Source organism: Antrostomus carolinensis, unplaced genomic scaffold (assembly GCF_000700745.2).
Source record: "Antrostomus carolinensis isolate BGI_N321 unplaced genomic scaffold, ASM70074v2 scaffold27574, whole genome shotgun sequence".
Taxonomy (NCBI): domain Eukaryota; kingdom Metazoa; phylum Chordata; class Aves; order Caprimulgiformes; family Caprimulgidae; genus Antrostomus; species Antrostomus carolinensis.
In genome coordinates, this window is record NW_010313320.1 from 45,603 (window position 1) to 67,622 (window position 22,020).

Consider the following 22,020-nt stretch of genomic DNA (forward strand, 5'->3'; position numbering starts at 1 on the left):
TTGCATTCTTCTTGTTCTTCACAGTTTGGAGAGCATATTTCATAAATTGAATTCCTACAGTTTTCTCTTTCACAGTCTTCCAAGCTCCATTATAAGCAGTACTTTGAATAAATGAGAAAAGATGGTGCAAATATTATATCCTATACAAAGCATATTTCTTTGACGTTAAGTGAAGGTTGCTGATTGTTTTTCACCTTTTCACTAAAAAAAAAAATATATTTTTTTTGCATTAATCAATTGGAAATCTGCCATACCAGAAGAAGCTACTTATTCTTTATGTAAGCATACTAAGCCACTTGTATTTCAGAATTAAGGCATTGCTTCCAAACCAATCAAAGGAAGTTCACAAATGTATTGTTTAATCAGGCAGTGCTGTTTCAGCCAGCTGTACAGCAGCCATGAAGCACCATAAATGTCAAGATAAAGCAAGTGGATCTTACCCAGCAAAATGCACTAAAATCAAACAGTACAGCTAGCAGAGCTATGTGTCATTAAGGTGGTTATGAGTTTCATGGCTATGCTTGTCTTACTGTCATTACTTTCTCATTTTCAGGTACTTGAAGATCCAGTTTATGATTGTGTCATAAGACAATTAAAACATCATCAGAACACCCAACAGGATAAGTTTATTCAATGCTTGAATAAAGTTGTTAAGAATTTTCCACCTCTTGCTGACAGGTAGGTAATGATGCATATGGTATGTTCATTTTAGATCTAGAGGAATAATAGAAAATAACTTGCTTTTCTTTGTGGGCTTCTTGTTATGTTGAGGTTTATGAATGCAGTATTCTTTTTGATACCTAAACTTCATGGCATAATGAAAACCTACTGTCTGGAAGTAGTAATGTGCCGGGCAGAAGAAATACCTGATCTCCACTTGCAGTTAAAGAGTAAAGACTTTATCCAGATCATGAATCACAGGTGAGTGGTCATGTGATAACAAACGTGGATGCACGGTCTAAACTTCTTGATAATATTTTCTGTGCTGGCCACAACATTTTTACATTCAGAAGCATTTATAATTCCTGTTCAATTTTTGGTCACTGCTCTCCTAATTTGAGCTAATGGAACCTAGGAGTTAAGTATTAAGATGGTTAGCTGACTGTGAAAGACAAACAAAAAACCCAAAATAGCAGTAAGGTGAAACACCACTGGAATGTGAATTTCTGTAATATGTATTAGTTTAGCTATATTCTTACCCTTAGGTTGAACTCAAAAGTATTTACCTAAAGCCTTTTATGAAAACCAAATATTATTGCTAAAACCTAAACTAATGTTAAGGTTCTGTGTGTAGGAGTGAAGAGAAAAGCAATATAACTGTTCTTTTTTCCCTCTTATTAGGGATGATGAAAGGCAAAGGGTTTGTTTGGATATAGTGTACAAGATGCTGTCTAAACTAAAACCACTTGAACTTAAAGAACTTCTCCCTGGAGTGACAGGGTTCATTTCTCACCCTTCTGTAATATGTCGACAGCGCATGTATGATATTCTGATGTGGATTTATGATAATTACAGGTGTGTATTCACTGCAGATGTTGTCTTTCAGTGGTTTGTCACAGGCAGAGTGAAAGTGCTTGTAACATTGACTTCCAACTTCATGTTCCTTGGTGTGGGATTTTCCTAGTTCTCAGAAAAATAGAGCCTGTGATTTGCCTAAGTAGCTCTGGCCTTTGTTGGCAATTTTATCACTTCCACTAAGGAAAAAAGACTTAGACCTGAACTTTAGCCCAGAGCTAGGATGTTACATCACCACAGCACGATGGCATAAGAGGTCTTAACTCTGATGCTCCCACTTTTTTTCTCGTTGCCAGTATTTGTAACTACTAAGAATTGTACACTAGAGAAATTTGCGTGTAGGTGGAAACTTTATTAAGGCACTTTGGCATGATCTGGATCCCTTCAATCTGGTAGTAAAAGATGTTCTTTCTGTTTGACCCCTTAGAGTTTGGAACAGGCATGTACTCAGTTTGACAAACAAGTTCTTGTTGAATCATCTAACTTGGTTGGGTTCTGTTATATGCTTTTTCCCAAGATAACTATTTGAATGGATAATTATTGTGAAGAAAAAGTACAGGGAATTTTTATTACAACATCACTTGGGAAAAGCTAGTTCTCGACTTTTTTCTCAGTTTTACCCTTGCAAACACAGAATTACTTCTGTTTGGCCTTTATAATAAATACCTAACATGCATTATTTAGCTTTCTGATTATTACTTTTCTGAATATGGGAGAGACATTTTTGGCAATGAAGACCTCATATTATGAAAAAGACACAGCGTTGTCATGCCAAGTTGAGATTTTTATGAGAAAAACATGTTCTTCCTTTTTTCCCACCGTTTTCATTCTCTTAGTTTACTATGAATTGTTTGAGAGGAGTCATTAAAAGAAATTTTTCTCCTAACATCAGTGATCCAGAAAGCCAAGCAGATGGTGATTCTCAGGAAATACTCAAACTGGTAAAAGAAATCCTGCTTCAAGGACTTATTGATGAGAATGCCGAACTGCAGTGAGTAAACAGCGTTGAATGACTGAAGTAACAAATCCCTAAATTGCTCTCTGTATCACAGAAGAGTTGATCCTTAGAGGTTTTTTAAGTATTTTAATATCAAAGAGTAACAGTGAGATAACATTATTTCCTTTTCTTCCAATAAGTTAATTTACAAAATTGTGTCACATAGTGTTACACCAAAGTTGACTGAAGCACAGAGCTTTTGAACAAACTTCTGAGCCATGGAGAGGCTGTTTCAGTATGTTAGACCTAATTCTGCATTAATGTTCTGGAGTTTTTTAACAGCAAGGCGGCCTTCACTATACACAGACACACAGAAATAGGTTCAATGTTGGAGGATGTTGGATTTTTTAAATTTTTTGGTGAAGCGGAAGATAGAATAGGAGATCTCTGTTCTTATCCACCCCTAGCACTACTCAAGAGGAAAACAACTAAAAGAAGTATTTTTTTCAGAGTAAACCTTTTATATCAGTCGAATGGCGTAGAGCATGGTAGATGAATGAGGAATTTGGTATAATTCAATGGCACGAAAGGGTTAGTTGAAGGTGTTATAATCTTATTGTGGGGTGTGGTGGTTTTTGGTTTTTTTTTACATTACTTTTTTGGTAGTTTTGTGTTTTCTATTTGCAGATAACCAATAATAACTTTATTCCTTGCCTTTGCAGATTAATTGTTAGGAATTTTTGGAGTGACGAGACAAGGTTACCTGCAAATATTCTCGATCGCATGCTGGCATTGTTAAATTCTTTATATTCCACCAAGATTGAAACACAGTACTTGAGTCTAATCACAAATTTTCTGCTTGAAATGACTAGCAAGAGCCCGGATTATTCCAGAAAAATATTTGAGCATCCACTGTCTGAATGCAAATTTCAGGTGAATTGTCATCTGCAACCATGTGACAAATTCCATTCCTTAGTGTAGTTACCACTTGGACAGAGAATGGCATAGTGTAGGAGACTTTTGAAAGTGTGTTTTGTACTTTGTTAACAGCTGCAACAGTCACACATTATGTGCAGTATCAGAAGTTTGATGATTTTGTGGGGGCAATAATTTTGCTTTCTTTTCAAAAAAGAAAGATTTAATTAAAATAATCATATATATACCAAGTGTGGCTGATGTGTAGAGTAATTAAATACTTAAAAAAAGACAGTAGTGGAAAGAAGCGCCATAAGGTGGAGTAAAATTGTGAAGAAACAGAATCATAGAATAGATTGGGTTGGAAAAAAAAATTGTGAAGAAACAGGAACGCTAGTACAAGAGCTGTAAATGAGTCCTCAGCTGACCAGTCTGAATTGGTGAGCTTTTTTGCTGAACTATGGAGAACTTCTATGTGTTCAGGTTTTTTTATAGTCAAGTTCTGCCCCTGTACCTGGGATGATGTTTTAAGTTCCGTGCTTTAATTTCTGATATTCTGTCTTAAGGAAGGCAAAAAGCCTCCATTCTCACTGTTCTTATCAAAATCTTTGTGTGCTCCTAGGACTTTGTAATTGATTCCAGCTGGCGTTATCGAAGTACTGTGCTCACACCTATGTTTGTGGAGACTCAAGCTTCTCAGAGTATCCACAGGAATTTATCACAAGAAAGATCCCTTTCTGCTTCTGGGTCAGTGAGTGGTCGAGTGAGGGCTACCCAACGGCAATATGAATTTACACCTACACAGCATGTCAGTAAGTCCGGACCAATGTCTCCTGACGTTTTCTTGTTAGCTATAGGAATGATATCATTCTCTTTATTCCTGTTGTGTATGATTTTTTAATCTGAAAGTGTAAATGCATTTAATATTTTGTTTTCAAGGGCTTTTTTGCATTATGAGAAGGAACATCCAGTCACATTTTTATTAGTCTCATATTTTTTTTTCTACCTAATGTAAAAGAAGTTTGTTTCTTACCTAGCAGCTTGAAATCTACTTCTGCCTGGGAATTACATTTCTGGGGCAGGAAAATTACCTGCTTCATAGACATTTTCACCTGGTTTGTATTTGCATGTGTTACGGCTTTTTTACATTTTTTTTTTTTTTTTTTTTTTAATCAGATTACAGGTGGTAGAAGTTCTTTTAATTGGCTAACTGGAAACAGCGTTGACACATTGTCAGAGTATACAGTTCCCTCATCCTCTGAGTCCTTGTCTTCATCCATGCTGTTAGTTAACAAACGGAGTGAAAAATTTAAACAAACAACCTTTAAACCAGTGGGGCCAGATTTTGGGAAAAAAAGGTTGAGTTTGCCTGGAGATGAAGTGGACAGCAAAACTAAAGGTCTGTAAGCCTTATGATGCAATTTCTACATAAATATTACATTTTTATAGAAAATCTGTGTCAGTTATTTGGCTGACAGTCCATTAGCTTTGAGACATTCTAATTGAGGCTCAACTTGAGAGATTTTGTTTCCATGAATGTGTGGTGATACATACCATGTGGCAAAAAAGCTAGAATTGTGCTAGGAATTGCAAAAAATGTGTGTTGCTAGACAAAATAACTGACTGACTAAGAAACCAGCCATTGTGATCTTTGCATTCCTACTTCTCCCTAAGATGATCGTACCATGAATGTCGCACAGTTATGTCCCTTCTGCTTATCTCTGTAGAGAAGAGATCTCTTTAAACATATTTTTTTTCCAAATATTTTCAGCTGTGCTGACACAATCTGCAACAGATTGCAATCTGGCATTAGAACTACCTTGTTATTTTCTGAGAATGCTCCTTCATCCCCCTAGTCGATAACTGAAAACCATCAGTACTGTTCTGGAATGGCTTAGGCTTCTTCTCCCCATTTCCTCCCCATTTCATCTTGGCCTACCTTGTCATTAAAATTTTAACTGGAAGGATGAGAGTAGGAGTTCAGGCAGAGAGCTATAAAGATTGACCTTTTCAATACCCGAGGGATGTTTCAGGGCAGTTTTGAATGGACCATGCTGAACTACAGAAAGAGTTCAGTGTACCTTCTAGTCAGTCTCTGGTCTTCTACCAGGAAAATACCAGTTAGTGTTATGTTTCTGTTTGCTCACTCTTGTTTCTTAGGAAATGGACTGAAGTGAGCAGTCTGTAAAGTGGCCTTTCTCCATGACTGTCCAGCATAAGAGTTGATCCAGTGACAGTTCTTATACCTCATCCATATGCTTAAAATTTTTATATAAATGCTTATTATCTCTTCTCTTAAGAACAACTTTATTTGTTTTAATTTGCTGTCTTTTTGAAAGGCCTTGAGTTGTTGGATATGAAACTTAGGAGAGGAGCTGGTAAGCTAGTAAATACAAAGGCGATGGTTATTATTATGTTATGCTCTTGCCTTAAATCTGAAGTTTGCTTGAGAAAGGAAAAGCTGTGGACATGATCATGTGTTCCCTAGGTATAGAAGAACGAGCAGAAATTTTAAGACTGCGGAGACGTTTCTTGAAGGACCAAGAGAAACTCAGTCTGATTTATGCTAGAAGAGGTGTGGCTGAACAGAAAAGAGAAAAGGTTTGTCAATCCAAATAGCTTTAAAATCTTGAGTCCCAAAGCCATTTGCAGTCTTGCACTTCACCTCTAGAAGTAACTTTGTGAAAAAAGAGTAGGTGTAAGATACTGATTGCTGCTTTAAGTGCTTTAGAAGGTCTTGTTTTGAAATTGTGCTATCTATGTGCTTAAAGTTAAAATATGTTACTTAGCATGAGTGAGAAAAGAGCTGGGTCATAACACTTCCAGTCTAACACTTACTCTGTGTGTGTATGAAGTAATTTTATGTGACGGAGTCCCTAACAGCTATGGGGAGCTCTTTACAGTTGTCATCCTGGAAACTAGGAGCCTTGAAGCTACTCCACAGAAATCATTGGCGAACATTGTCCGGTGTCTGAAGGTGAAGTAAAAAATGTGATACAGCTGATGCACTAACCAGAACTGTTGTGTACTTTTAACCTGAAGGAATACCAGTAATAATTGTTTGCTGAAGGCAAAGTGTTTATCAAGGCCAGAAACTTAGTACTATGAGAGTTTCATGGTTGTGTTACGTACTTACAATAAGTTTAAGTATTTTCAAGCTCTGTAACAGTTTTTCAGAGGTTCATGTTACTAAAAATAATGTAAGTTATAATCCAAAAATGACAGCAGTTAGACCAAGAGCAAAGGAACACAGGTTTGAGAGCTACTGGTTTGAGACACTCTTATAATTCTTTGCAGCTGCAGACAACTGTGTAAACAGAACATAGGTCTGGAAGAACCACACAAACACCTCTTTTAGCCAGTTTATATTTTCTTGCAGGCTAAAGCTAGCATTTCCTCCTACCTTGCAAGAGAGAACCTGTAAATGCATTCTGTATAACAGTTCAAAATACAACCAACAAAAAAACCTGAATATTCCACAATAAAAGACCAGGAGACTATATGCTGTCAGGACCCCTTAAACTTCTCAAGAGATTTGTTGTACATAAACACACATGGAACTCGGTGGCTTGTGTTAATACCATAACTGATGGGGCAAAACAGGAAAAGTAGGTCCTGGTCAAGAAAGTTTTTAGAAATAGCTTTATCAAAGTCCTAATTTCTCCTAGCATATTTCTCTTGAAAGACTTGAAAATCATCCCTCTGAAGTTGTGTAGAAGAAAAATGGGCTCAAACAACAAAATTATGCAAGGTTTACAAAAGAGAAAAAAAATCTCAAGCTTTCTTCTGTTTCCCTCTTCCATTCTACCAGTGTATATATATCCACCCATTGTCTACTGGTTTAACTGGTAATGACAGTAGTCAAAAATCTCAGCCTCTAAACTTACTGCTGATTTCCTTGTAGCATTATCAGTGCTATGAGAAGGAAGAAAGTCAGAGGAAGAAATAGATTTTGTCTATATCTGGTAGTAGCTCTTGTTCAATTTAAATGTCTGCCTTTAAGCCTCAGCAAAAGGCAGGGCAACAGTTTAACAACTGCCGTTTACAACGGTTTTGTTACAGTTTGGTTTGTTTTACTAGGAGTCAATTCTACCAGGTTCATCCTCCTTCCTTCCCCTCCCCATCCCACTGTGTGAAATAAAACACACTAGCTTTAGCAACCTCATTTTACTTTGCACCGGGGCCAGGCTGAAAACCATCATATAGTGGACTCCTGTGGCTCAGCTGACAGGCAGTAACTTAATGAAGTATAGCAGCTCACTAGCTGTCAGTCATAATAATTCACTTTAAAAGTGACTTAAGTACTACCTGTATGGAAGCAGGAACTACAAGGCACTAACATCAGAAGTTTGACTGAAGTAAGTCTATGAACAAGACTTTGGAGTTTTTCATTTACTAAGATAATTTTGGGTTTAACCATATTACAGCTTTATAGAAAATGTGTTTAATAAGCACAGGAGAAGTTTATAAAACACTTCAGAAAAGCTCTTGGTTATTTTGTCTTACTTAGCTACAGCTCTTTTTAAGTAATATGAATATTATTTTTTTAACATGAGCAATGCATTTCAGGAGATGAAATCTGAGCTGAAGATGAAGTATGATGCCCAGGTTACTTTGTACAGAAGTTACCGAGTAGGAGACCTTCCTGACATCCAGATTGAATACTGCAGTCTCATTGCCCCTCTGCAGGGCCTTGCCCAGGTCTGTCTGCTTTTCAGAGGTCATTTGTGAAGTTTTCTGTTCTTGTAGGGAAAAAGTGTAGTTGGACAACTGCTTTCAGATTGTTTTGTTGTTTTGAAGTTAGCCACTGACACATGCATTTAAAGAGTCTGTTTTGAGGGAGTGTTTCTCCTACTCCTGGGATGGACAGGCTGAGAGAGTTGAGGGTGTTCAGCCTGGAGAAAATGAGGCTTTTTGGAGACCTTATGACTGCCTTCCAGTTCCTGAAGGGGCCTACAAGAAAACTGGGAAAGGACTTTTTACAAGGGCAGGTAGTGATAAGACAAGGGGTAATGGCTTTAAACTGGAAGAGGGTAGGTTTAGATTAGATATTAGGAAGAAATTCTTCACTGTGGGGGTGGTCAGACACTGGCCCGTATTTCCCAAGGAAGTTGTGGATGCCCCCTTCCTGGAAGTGTTCAAGGCCAGGTTGGATGAGGCTTTGAGCAACCTGGTCTAGTGGAAGGTGTCCCTGCTGATGGCAGGGGGGTTGGACCTAGATGGTCTTTAAGGTCCCTTCCAATCCAAACCATTCTATGATTCTAAGATGCCTTGTAGCTTACCTCATCTGAGCAGTTGATTTGAACACTGAAGACCTGAGACATCATCTGTTGTCCATTACCTCTGGGTTTCTCTGCTTGAGTAACAGATGGTGGTAGTCTTTACAGACATTACTGCAAAGGACATATCACTGTAGAGCAACACAATAAGCATTTTATTCTTCTATATGGCTACACGGGAATTGTAAACATACAAATGATGCTACTGTGTCTAAGACTGGACTCAGACTACTCAGTAAAGCTGATCCAATACTCCTTTCCTACCTGAGAGCAGTAGAAACTGTAGGCTGAACTTATCCCATTTTACAGTGTTTGGGAAGTCACGGTGTTCCTAATTATTTGTGTATTCAGTTTCTTTTGATTGTCCCTTCCTTATCTCTGTGTAAAGGGAGGAAGCAGCACAATCATGAGTTATCTGAATAGCATTAGATTCAAGAGTTAAACCAAACTCCAGACCCATGATAGACTAGGATGCATAGGATTATGTTACACATACAAATGTGTTTCTGGTTTGAAAAAATGCCTTCAAATCTCAGATGGAACTGTGTGTCTGTACAGACAGTCTGTCTCTCTGTGTTGGCTCTCTCAGTGTTAGGTCTGAGTCTCATCACAGATTGATTTTTCCTGCTGTTTTTTCCTGAAACTCTCTTTGCTGGCAGTGGTGTCAATAAAATGATACTAGATGTCTAGATCCTGTAGCGGGGATTGTGAATATATGAAAATTGTAAATTCTGTCCTTTCTACCAACGCTCTGGCCTGAAACCTATATTGTTGTGGAGCTTCTCTATGCAGAAGAATTAAGATGGGATTTAAATGGGTAGTACAGTAATGCCTGGCACAGGTGTGATGCATGCCAGACTAATTATTTCACTCCCAAAGAGTGTCCGCATAGGGATTAGGTACAGGGTGGGTCTTATCTCTTAGTTTTATTTATTAGTTTATTACATCACAGCAAAATTCAGTGGCCTTGTTGCTTTTGTTGTAATTTACAGAAAGATCCAACATTTGCCAAGCAGCTTTTCAGCAGTTTGTTTGGTGGAATTTTTCATGAGGTAGAAAAATCTAAAACTCCTTCTGAGAAAAAAGTCATCATCCAGAAGCTGCTGAACAACTTCAATAATTTCCTGAGTATGAGCCTGTCTTACTTCCCACCATTTATCGCGTGCATCCAGGTAAATCTTGCTGAACGACGTGAAGGTAACCGAATATAATGTCTTTGAATGTGTGATGAACCCGGCGGTAGTGAAGGTTAAATGCTGGACTTCAGAGTGATGGAAAGAGAATTATTAACCAAATGGATGTTTCAAATGATTCTTGTTAAGGTGAACGAAGTAATTCATGCCTCGGAACTGTTTTTTCAAGGTTTCTACAATTTCTGGTCTGCAGAGTTTGAGTCACCTTTTAATGTCTTAATTGCATTAGTAGCAAGAGGAGACTTGATTTTAAATGAAAGCCACAAGAACAATTGAAAGGGTTATGTGGGTGTCATGTACTTATCTTCCTGTTTCTGGGAAGTGCTTACTGAGGAATACTTTGATGTCTTGAGGATATCAAGTAGCTGTCAGACTTTGTTGTTAGCAACTCTTATTTATTTTTTTCAAATGAATCCCCTGAAGTAGCTGTCTGGGGACTTCAGGAGTGAGGGAAGGACTCCCTTCCACTGAACAGCGAGTGGGTGCACCACAGCCGTTTCACTGGAAAGGAAACACAAGCCTTTCTGCTGTGAGAGTATACTGACCTGGAATAGATTACAGACTTCATCTTTTACCCCAGTTTTCAGGGAGATTAAAAAAAACTTGTCCAGGCACCTCTTACATACTCATTGTCACTTTATTTAATCGTTCTTGTCAACTGTGTTGATGTTAATGTTGCATCTGATTTGTAGCTCTCAAAATTTTTTTTTTTTTTTTTTGAGTGGCAGGTAATTGTTTCTTCTTTCTGTTATGAAAATCTAAATACTCTGTGACAGCAGATGTCATTTGTAATACAGGAGAAATGTCTAGTTTGGAGTAGCTTTTTAAATAGTTACAAACTTCGCTTCTTAGTACTTGTATCTACACGTCTGAAAAAATGTATTTTCTTGTTTACTTTTTCCTGTGCAGCTGCATGAAAAGCCAAATGCTATTGGGATTTTTCTGGGCTGTCTTGGCATTTTTTGAGCCAGCATCTCACAATAGCTATCTGTTAATATTCCCTCTTGACCTTGCTTTTGTTGGTTCTCTGCCTTGATATTATTATTTGTGTTGAATTATACTGTCTGTTAGGCCCTATTAATAACACTGTTGTGTTAGGCTACCTTTTTTCTAGGCTACCTTTTTTCTAAATAGATGTAAAATGGAAGCTCAAAAAATAGGTAAGTTAAAATTAGTCAAAAATATGGACTTTGTAAGTGCGATGAGAGCATCTTACTGCCATCCCCCTTCAATAACAAAAGAACAGCAGCATGAAGGCAAGCCTCAACCTCTGTATTTGAGCATCCTGTGTAACAGTGAGAGGAAATCAGCAGGGAACAGAGTTCATATCTGTTCCAGCAGGGAAGAGAGTTCATATCGATCAGGAGAGAGAGCTGGGAGAGGGAGAGTGAGAGCACACAGTGCTGAGGCTGTTATTTAGCTCACAAAGACTGTCCTGAAGGTTTGGCCATTTGGAAATACAGCTTCTGTTTCCTATATACCAATGGTATAATACCTTGTTTTATAAACCATTGGCTTGTTTCAGAAAGACTTCCTGCTTCACTGCTGTTTCTTTCTGGTTATTTGACTTTTTAGTCTTCTACAGGTTCAAGTCCCATCAGGAGAGTAACTTAGTGATTAAAAGAGCTGTTTTCAGTTAGAGGTATAAACTTAAAATTGAGTATGAGGCTCTGGGATTGGCTTTTAGGACAGATTAAAAACCAACTGAAATACTAAAGAAGAAGTTAACCCAATGACAAAAGTGTACATAGGCTCAATAGAGATACCTGTCTTCTGAAGGACATATACTTGCCTTATAAATATTTTAGCTGTCAGGCCAGCCTGGATGCCATTCATCCTAATCTTTGAACATGTGGTGTAAGTAAAGATAGAATGCATTGCATATGGAGCAAGGAGCATTCATTCTGCTTTCAGAAGATAATTGATCAAATAGTCACCAAAACATACTAAATAGAAAGATATTCCCTTTGATGTGGGACACCATCTGTAAATTGTGAGTTTGGGAGGGTGTTCATTCTCTGGATGGACTGTTATATTTGCACAGTTCTTACACTTTTTCTTAGGTGTCCCTGAGAAAAGATTTTTGGTCTTACCTTAGCACAGCAATGCTGAAGTTTATACATTGTGCAGTTGTCACTGCATCCCTGACATAACCCCTAAAATCTGGCGGTCAAGTAACATGTGCTCACACAGGAGTATCGGGGCCACATGTGCAGCTTTGATAGAAACTGCTAGATGAAATTACCTGAATAGCAGGTGAAGTATATGTGCTAACCCCTCGTTGGGAGCCTCCTGGTCTGTAACTCAGGAAGCTACGAGAAGCTGTTCTTTTTCTCTTTTTTTTTTTTTTTTTTTTTTTTTTTTATATTGTGTACAAATTTATTGGTGTGAGAGTCTCAACCGTACAAATTGTGTAACGGGTTCGCTTATGTCAGATGCCTATTCTGCAGTTTTTGTGGTGGTTGCCATTGATCAAAGAAGTGTAGCTTGGTTGTTCTCACACTATCCCATTACAGTTTACAAATAGTGATTTTTTTTATTATTTTATTTTTTCTTTTACTACGTAGTATTCTTGAACATACTGCGTTGTAAGAATCAAAGGTTATTTTTTGTCCAAAAACTCGGTGCTGTTTCTTGTAATCAAACTTGTATTACCACTCTTCCATGTTGTAGATTTTCTTTCTGCTTGTTTGGTTAAGATATTATTGCAACTTTCCTTTAGGTTCTTCAGTGGAAAAAAAAAACCAAACAAACAAAACAACCCTGGCTTTAATAAATTTGTCTGCTACTTTCTCGATGTATTTACCTGCACTTGAGATAAAGATTCAAGTATTTAAAAAAACCTTCAAGTAATATAAAAGAGATTATTCTGTAGTTGAACTGATGCTAAATAAAGATCTGCTAGAAATATTGTCATGTCTTTAAATCAGGCAGGACTAGATGAGTGCAGTAATAAATGAGTTTAATGGGGAACTGTGTTATGCTAAAACTGGGTAAGTGTGTGGATAGAAAGCCTACAACTCAAAGAAGGCATTGTGGTTAATTGTGCCTTTGGCTTATGGCAGCAAAGCACCACTCAATAGGTTAAGTGAAATGTAGCTGTTGTTTAGTGAGCACCATGCTGCCAACAAAAAGAAGGAAAGACTCAGGCTCTGAAGGTGTCCATCTGCCTCTCCCCCACTTCCCATGTGTTTCTGTCGAAAGAGAGTTGTCCTGTGCTCTGGAGAAAGACGAAATAGAGGGGGTTTTTCTCTACTATTCTTTGTCTGAAGACCAGCAGCACAGAAGGAAAAACATTTCTGTTTTCCTAGAGCTGGGAACTTGTGGAGATTTAATGGCTTATTTCCAAAGGTTGCACTATAAAAAAAGGAGTATCAAATAGGTGATCTGTAAAAGATAACTATCAGTATAGTTTTAGACCAAGTAGGCATCTGTTGTTTTGTCTTATTTTACAGGAAACAAGTTGCCAGCACAGAGAGCTACTAGAACTGGATTCAGCTAATGTGAGCACCAGCTGCCTTGCAAGTTTACAGCAGCCAGTGGGCATCCTTCTTCTGGAGCGTGCCCTGATGGCTCTGTCTCCTGCGGAGGAGCCCCCGTCCAAGCGAATGCGTGGGAGGACAGAGCTTCCCCCAGATGTGATCAGATGGATTGAACTTGCTAAGTAAATTCTTGTTTGAGACCATTTACTCCCATTTTGGCTTGCCTTGTGAAGAACTCTGCCTTTATGGTTTATGGGATTTCTTTTTTAATCATGCCTTCTTTTAGAATTAAATATGCTGTCAATTTCTTGTCAGTTAATTACTGTCTTTCAGTTAGAACAGTTAGACTTAACAGCTGTGCACCCTGATGATGCTATCAGACTGCTGAAAAACATCTTGTTCATAGCTTTTCAGCGGCAGGAGTTTCCACAGTTCAGGTATTATACGACAAGATGAAGTTTATCTAGTTAAATATACATTTATGATCTTACATAAGAACTATCAAATTTAATTTTTTTACTATTACAAGCCAGTAGTATTACTGCTTATTGAATTATTATTTTTTTTAAATAGCTTATGTTTGCGTTGATACACCTCTGTTCAACTAATTAAAAGATTTCACTTTTCAATTTTACTAGGCTCTACCGATCTCTTGGGGATTATGATGTCCTTCGTGGCATTTTCAGTGGTAAGATTGGGACTAAGGAAATCACACAGAAAGCGTTGTTGGCAGAGGCAAGGAGTGATTATGCTGAAGCAGCTAAATATTATGATGAGGTAAAATGACAACAATATCTTTTTGTTTCATAAATCTCTCATGGCTTAAAACTAATAAACCAAAATAAAACATTTTGAGAAGCAGCGGATTGTTTAAAATGTCCTTATGTTTTGTCTGATTGATGGTTCAATCTGTAAAGAGAGGGCAACAGATGAGCAGTCACAACAAAGCGGTAAGCATGGTGCTTTGTACTGTTTGTTACAAAGATTCACCTTTGCGATCACCCAGGCAGACAAGTAAAACACCTTGGGCACGCTACCAAGAGAGCAAACTGCATGTGTTCATGGCAAACAAAATTTGAGTTACAGTGAGTAAAAACGAAGAAGGATCTCTTTAAACTTCTTTTAAAGTCTTCACTCTTTAAAAATGCAGGTTTACTAAAGGTGGCTACCTGAAACGAATTTATGTATAAATACTGACAAGCTTTAATTTTATGCTGTTAATGTTATTGTCACATTCTGGTAAATGGAGAGATTTTTTTTTTTTATGAGACAATGAATTATTGTTAAGTTCCTGGTGATTTAGAATTGAAACTAGTCTCAGATTACAACTCAGAACCTTCCTCCACATCAAATTAATTCCCTAGGCACTCTCCAAAGAAGACTGGCAAGATGGAGAGCCAACAGAAGCAGAGAAGGACTTCTGGGAACTTGCATCTTTGGAATGCTATGACCACCTCACAGAGTGGAAGTCTCTGGAATATTGTGCTACCATTAATATTGATAGTGGAAAACCTCCAGACCTAAGCAAAACATGGAATGATCCATTTTTTCAGGTTTTTAGAAATCACTTTATTGATACTGCACTGTTTTTATTTCTGCAGGGATGTCCTACAGTACTGTGAGTTTGAGTGGAAATCAATCGCATTATTTGGTTTACTTTTATTATGGAAATTAGCAAAGAGTCTGATATATAAAATAATTGAAGCCATTAATTTTGCTGTTTTTACAATGTTTTAATTTTTACCTTGAGTCTATGGCCGAACATATAGGACCAGCTTTTTATCATTATCACCTTCTTGCAGTGTTCTTGTTGCTTTTATCACTTGTATTTGTTTCATGTTTTAAGAGTTACCAAACTATTGGTTTTGAAACTGGTAGAAATTGCTGACAGCTTCTTGAGTCTATCAGAAAAGGCTGCTGTAATTTGTTAGTGAATTGGAATTTGTCTAAAGGGAAAACACCTAAGAAAACCATTCAAAATCTTCTTATATCTGTTTGATCTGCCACTGATAACAAAAAATTGATCATCTAATATTCCATTTCTAGAAATAAACACTATATTTTCACCTTGTAGGAGACATATCTGCCCTATATAATACGCAGTAAGTTAAAGTTACTGCTCAACGGGGAAAATGACCAGACTTTGCTAACTTTTATTGATGAGGCAATGAAGACAGAACAGAAAAAAGCCATTATAGAAATGCATTACAGCCAAGAGCTTAGTCTCCTTTACATCCTGCAAGATGATTTTGACAGAGCCTACTATTACATTAGCAGTGGCATGCAGATCTTCATGCAGGTAACAATCTCTGCTATGTCTGATATTCTTTTTCTATATAAACTCATGGAACAATTAAACTACTGTTACTGTAACTGCTGCTAGATTTTACTCTCAAGAGAAACACTTTCCCAAATACAGTGAAATCTAGGTGCTTTCCAATCACATGACAAAACTTCCTTTGAATTCACTGCTTGCAATGATGAGAGTTGAGCCAGCCAGTTGAGTGCATCCTCCTGTTTTAATTTGTTTTATTTTGCTGATTTCACCTATTAGAAATCTTTCAGAGTAATTGTTTTTGCAGATTAGTAGCAATTTTATTTCATTCATCTTTTCAAAAGCCTCTTGTCCCCAGAACAAACTTGAAAAGAGAGTATTACATTGAGAGGTTACAAGTGCCATCCATCGCCAAGTTTTGATTAGACTGTAGGATGTTCCTAATACCTAGGATATGAATTGCAGCTAGAGTAGGCCTCTATGCTTGTCTAAAGCAGAGTTGTTCTCAGATTACAGGTTATTAAATTACTTGTAAAAGGTTGGGTTGTAGAGCATAATATATAGGAACATCAGATAAATAGTTTGCAGAGCACAGAACAGACCCATGTTATAAATTCTGTATATGAAATCTTACACACTCTCCCTTTCTTTTCAGAGCTATTCCAGCATTGATACTTTGTTATATCAAAGTCGAATGACCAAACTGCAGTCTCTACAAGCTTTGACAGAAATACAGGATTTCATAAATTTTATGACCAGGAGAAGTAAATATATTTTTTTTCTTAAGTGTTTTTTCTTTCATTGTGTTAAATAATCATGGTTTCCTGAACTTTGAATTTCTGTTTCCACACTTAGAGGACTGAACTCCTGTTTGAAGGAGCGTAGGTCTGGAATTACTCCTTACTGTCATCTTGACAGTGTAAGAACTATTGCAGTTGGGTAAGATAGGCTTGAAGATAATTTTGTGTTCTGTTGCAAAGTTTTATTAGCCTAGCTATTCTGATAAGAGTTAAGTATCTCTTTCAAAAGTGTAAGTCATAGTTTTAAACTAAGATTTCTGTTGGGGTCACTTTTGGTAGCAATTAGTGGTTAGCAGAGATAAAAGATGGATGTGGTATATAATTTATAGCTACTGAGAGACATGGAATAAAAATTTTTGCACGTAAACCAAATTATATATTAAATTCAGTTAACACTTGCACTATATTCCAGCACATTCCTTTATGGAAAGGTACCTACCCAGTGGTGATTCACAGTGACAATTGACACTCATGTCCTTATGAAATTTCCTGTGCTTCAGCAATAAACAAAAGCAATATGATCACCAACTAGTGTCTTTAATGCAAGCCCAAAAATGCAAGTGGGTTGTTTTATTGCAGTTTTGTGATTTGAATGTTAGACTATGTTTGGTTTTGGTCTTTTTTCACATTGTTTGGATTTAGAGGCACTTAAAATATTCTGAATTGATTTTTAGGTAACTTAGCTTCACAGGCTTCCCTTAAGAGACTTCTCAGAATTTGGACAAGCAGATATCCAGATGCTAAAATGGATCCTATGAACATCTGGGATGATATCATTACAAATCGGTAAAATTACTTTCTTGAGTTAGCTTTAGTTCTGTCTGACTGTTGGGTTCTGAGAGGTGCTTTTCCTCATGCTGCTTGTTTTCTTATGGAGGGGTTGTTGATCTAGTGTATGACTTTTATTTTTAGCCTTTGTAATAGCTTTGTCAGTATTTTTTGTTTGACTAACTTGTAGTGAGAAGCAAAAGGAGACTGAGAAGTAGACAGGGAATAAACTGCATTTTGATACAGAAACAACTGTTAGTTTAGGCATTTTCTGGCATCAGTGACTATATGCACTGTGCAAGCTAGCCCACTTCAGCAGCCCTTAAACACATCCACTTCTAATTGAGTATATCGGCTGCATTGAGCACATTGAAACACCACCCAAAAGGCCAGTCCGTTACAATTAAAAAATATTTACCTACTTTGTAGGCAGGTCCAAAGTTAGGGAGTGTACAAAATAAGCCCTGCCCTGTGACTATCAGTGCTTCACGTGTTTATAGGGAAGTTAATGACCAGTGCTGTAATTAGAGACTGCTGCTGTGTGACTTGCTAGAAAGAAGAAAGGCTCTCTGGAGACTCCTTTGGATTAGTGCCAAAGAAACTGGAATGCTTTTTTGAATTTGAAAGTTTTCTGTCCTCCTTGTGGTACCTATCTTTCTCCAAATCCATTCTTCCTGTGAAAATCTAGATTCTTTTTCCTTTCCTGGGGGACAACTTCTTCAACAGCTCTGCTGATAACCATTGTGCTCTGTAATTTATTTTATTATCCCTGGGTGTCAGGAAAGCATAGCTACAGAAGAGCTTATTGCAAGTAAATATTAGGCAGAATACATGGTGTGGCTTACTCCTTTACAAAGTCTCAAAACGTTTATGACTCAAAGGGTTGTCAATGTCTTGAACATTTTTATATGCTTTAAAAAAAATATCTTTATTGCATCTTAAATTAGTGATGAAGGGTATACCTTTATTTGGCACCAAACCCGACTCCAGACTGCAATGTAGACTCCCCTGCATTGAATAACAGTCTATGTAATGAGAGATACTATTAAATTAGACAGGATTAGTTGCAGAATGAAAAGGATTTAGCATTGATTAATGGCAGTTCCCTTTCAAATGTTGAGCATGGTCACTGATCTTTTCTGCAACACAAATTTCAATATTTACATGTGTTGGCGTGATACACATTTGAATTGCAGGTTGTCGTAAAATACAGCCTGACACACTATATAAATGAGACTTCTGTTTGCTTTTCTATCAAGTTGGAATGTAGTTTATGGCTTGGTGAACTTAGAGGTTGTAGCTATGATTAAAAAAAAAAAAAAAATCCCACTGTACTATGGACATTTTCTAATACTTAATCTCACCAATTCAAGATCCTAGAATACTCTCAGGGTCAACCTGTCCCCAGCTATGACTTTCCAGACTGTGGGGACTATGTTCAGCCCTTGCTAAGGTGATCGCTCGAGCTTGCCATTTTTTCTTAGCTTTGTTTACTATTGGGCAGATCAGCGCTTTTGAACGTTTGTTCCCTTGGATGCGTACCGGAGTGATTTGTGCTCCTCTTGTCTTTGTGCAGGTGTTTCTTTCTTGACAAACTGCAGGAGAAACTTCTCTGTGATCAGGCAAATGATAGTATGGACATAGATGAAGAGTACGGTGCTGGTGACCAAATGGAAGTGGATCAACGGGATGAAGACATTTACTCAATGATTAAAAGCTGCAAATTTAACATGAAAATGAAGATGATAGAAAGTGCCAGGAAACAGGTGACTGTACTGTCTGATAGCTTCCAATTTTGTGAGAAAATACATAGAAACTGCAGCTGGAAAAGCCTTAGATCATCTTGGGCAGAAATCTGCAGTTAGTGACCAGTGTTTATTTTAAGTACTGTAATAACCAAATATAATGTTAGGGCTGTGTTGACTATACACTCTTAAAGGAGTAAATGAAAAATAAGATTTCCTTTAATGTTACTTGTATGAAACTTTTCATCAAAACACAAACATAAGTGATTTGTTTAATGGTATTACAAACCAAGTTACATTCCCCATATGTGTTTGTACTGCAGAACAGTTCATGCCTGGTTTGTCATGCAGATATAATTATTTTAATTTCCTGAGTTTGTCAGACCTCTGTTCTTCTCTTTTTCTTTTCACATTTCTCCATTAGTGCAAATCTGGTTTTGAATATGAGACCTGACAAGCAGTGGACCTCTCTTTCTTCATCTGACAGCTTTACTTGTATTACCTAAATCTTCTCATACCTTAATATGTTTGCAGAAAGGTTGTATTTCCTCTTCAGATATATTAGCTGAAAATTCTGTCTTAAATCTGAATACAGAGCAGCTTCTCAGTTGCCAAGAAGCTTCTGAAAGACCTACGCAAAGAAGCCAAAACAAGGGAAGACTGGCTGGTGAGGTGGAATTACGCCTATTGCCACTTTACACATAGTTGCAGCCGGAACCAGAGTTGTCCTGAACGCATGCTCTCCGTGTTAAAAACCATCTCCCTGCTTGGTAACAGCCTTCTCTTTGCTTCACTTTGTTTATTATACAAAGCTGCTTTGTTGTCAAATTACCAACTTTATTTTTGAATTCCAACAGAAGATACCAAATCTGACTATCTCAGCAAGAACATAACGGCCTTCCGGAACAAGAATCTTCTTCTGGGTACTACATACCGCATCATGGCCAATGCTCTTAGTCAGGATCCAAGATGCCTTGAGCAAATCGAGGAAGAAAAAGCTGGAAAAATATCAGTACTATCAGGAGAAAGTCTTCATAGTCCTGAAAAGGTAAATGAGAGGGGAAAAAGCTTTTAAGTATTTCAGTATTGTAATCACTACTTCAATACACAGTGATGGATATGGATAGGTACAGGGAATACAAAACCCATCTGCTATTAGCAGTGATTTGTCCAGAAACACCAGCTAGGGGAAGAAAAAAACCAAAATCTGCTGTGGTTGCTGTTTTGTCTGGTTTTTGCTCTCCTGAATTTCTGCATCACTGTAGCCTTTTTAATTGGGAAAGTATTCTTGTGTTTCTGTCTTGCTGCATTTTGTGTGGAGGCGAAAGACATAGTCATAGCACCTGCATGCACAGTGGCAAGACAAGGCTTAGAAATGTGATCCTCGAAGAATTTTCCTTATTTCAGCTGGGCATTTCTGAGCTTCTTGCTGTCAGACTATCCTGTTTCATAGAGAGATCTTTATAATACTCATAATGATACTGATACAGTTATTTTATCTAAATAATTTTAGTGATAGAGAGGAGAGTGTTTTTTAAGCCAGAATATATGCAGGTCATCTTTGCCTTTTTTGGGGAGGCACACATTTGAAGAATACTGTGACAGACTGTGCTATGCCTGAAATCATGTATGTTGTCAGTTGTCTCAGATGCTGTGGCACTGACTTCTTGTCTGTCAAATTGATTAAGAATTTGAAGTACCATTGCTGACGTATTTCTATTAATTCATAGAGCCACCATGAAGATCCTTAGATATGAACCATATCAGTATAAAACAGCAAAAAAATGTTCTTAATTTGTGTTTTTATGGTTGTTAAAGAAAAGCAGATAGAGATTCCTGCAAAAAAGATTTTAAATTTTCATCTGTGTAGAGACTTGAGCAAAAGATTAAGCTGAATTTATTAGCTAATTATTAAGAGCATTCTTCTTAAGGAAATCTAAAGCATGAGCATAAAAGCTCTTCTGTGTCAGATGAGTCAGATCAGGATAACAGATATTTCTGTAAGATTAAGGAGCTTAGCCTTCCTTGTTTTAGTTTCTTATTAAACAGTGCTCTGACCCTGGTAGTTTCCCTCTACCTACCTGAAATTCAAACTATTTCATTTCAGTTACAGCATTTTTCAGTTGTTCCAACTTGTTCTACAACAGTTTTGTATTTTGTTTAATAACTACAATAGCTACAGTGTCTGAGCTTGGTAAGCTTGTTGGCAATATGAGAGTAATGTACTTGATTTATAGACATTCAGTTGTAAAGGATCTTGTCAAGTCCTTCATTGTATGAACTGCATTAGAAACGTATGATCGATTTGACTATGTTTGGGAATAGGGAAGAAGACATCAGATTTGAAATAGATTGATGCACCCTTTTTTTAACACATGCTCCAAGTATAGCTGTTATGCAGACATTGCAGATATGTCTCAGTAGGAAAAAATAGCATTTTTAATTGTGTTTTCTGTTAACTGTTTGCAGAAACTCTCTGCAATTAACTTCTTTGCAGTTAGAAAAAATTCACGTAGTGTTTACAGAGACTAATTTATGTTAAAAGTGTGTTTTCTATTTGAAAATTGTGGAAATTAAAATTATGGAAATTACTGCTAGAAATAACATCCCAATTTTTTTTCTTTTGTATCAGCTGCTTAGAACATCTGATACAGTTAAAGTTCTGTCTACTCCAGACTTGCAACCAAGCTCCAGTTTCAAAAAGAATTGTTGAATGTTACTTGCTAATGTGTCTCTTTTAATCATATGGTTGCATTTTAGGTATTGGCAGGTCTGAACAAGAAGGCTTTTCAGTGTTACAGCAGTGCCGCAAGGAAGTCCGAAGAGGAGGTGCAGTCCCACTCCACAGGACATGTAGATGTGATGGGAGTTATCGATGCGTATATGACTTTGGTCGGTTTCTGTGACCAGCATCTACGTAGGGAAGAAGAAGGCTTGCTTGGTTAGTCAGGATTTCTCCTAAGCATGCGAGGTGGATTTATCTGTGATAAGTGAGCTTTTGTGATACCCAGGATATCTCCCCGAGTAATACAACTTGAATTTAAATAGAACAGTTTGTCCTCCAGTTCAAGAGTATTTATATGGCTTTCTTTCCCTCCACTATTACTGCTA

General features: G+C 37.3%; 1 protein-coding gene across 1 annotated transcript in view; it reads left to right on the forward strand.

The window, feature by feature from the left end:
• The window catches only part of PRKDC (protein kinase, DNA-activated, catalytic subunit), an 83,221-nt gene that overhangs the window by 45,391 nt on the left and 15,810 nt on the right, over window positions 1-22,020 (forward strand). Inside the window, exons 52-71 of the mRNA XM_010167334.2 lie at window positions 554-678; window positions 772-921; window positions 1,342-1,515; window positions 2,408-2,506; window positions 3,175-3,385; window positions 3,990-4,179; window positions 4,551-4,766; window positions 5,856-5,968; window positions 7,937-8,068; window positions 9,639-9,818; window positions 13,295-13,503; window positions 13,960-14,098; window positions 14,686-14,874; window positions 15,396-15,620; window positions 16,252-16,360; window positions 17,071-17,182; window positions 18,741-18,930; window positions 19,505-19,679; window positions 19,767-19,957; window positions 21,670-21,850. Of these exons, the coding sequence (XP_010165636.2) occupies window positions 554-678; window positions 772-921; window positions 1,342-1,515; window positions 2,408-2,506; window positions 3,175-3,385; window positions 3,990-4,179; window positions 4,551-4,766; window positions 5,856-5,968; window positions 7,937-8,068; window positions 9,639-9,818; window positions 13,295-13,503; window positions 13,960-14,098; window positions 14,686-14,874; window positions 15,396-15,620; window positions 16,252-16,360; window positions 17,071-17,182; window positions 18,741-18,930; window positions 19,505-19,679; window positions 19,767-19,957; window positions 21,670-21,850 (3,310 nt within the window). The remainder of the gene's footprint in view (window positions 1-553; window positions 679-771; window positions 922-1,341; window positions 1,516-2,407; window positions 2,507-3,174; window positions 3,386-3,989; window positions 4,180-4,550; window positions 4,767-5,855; window positions 5,969-7,936; window positions 8,069-9,638; window positions 9,819-13,294; window positions 13,504-13,959; window positions 14,099-14,685; window positions 14,875-15,395; window positions 15,621-16,251; window positions 16,361-17,070; window positions 17,183-18,740; window positions 18,931-19,504; window positions 19,680-19,766; window positions 19,958-21,669; window positions 21,851-22,020) is intronic.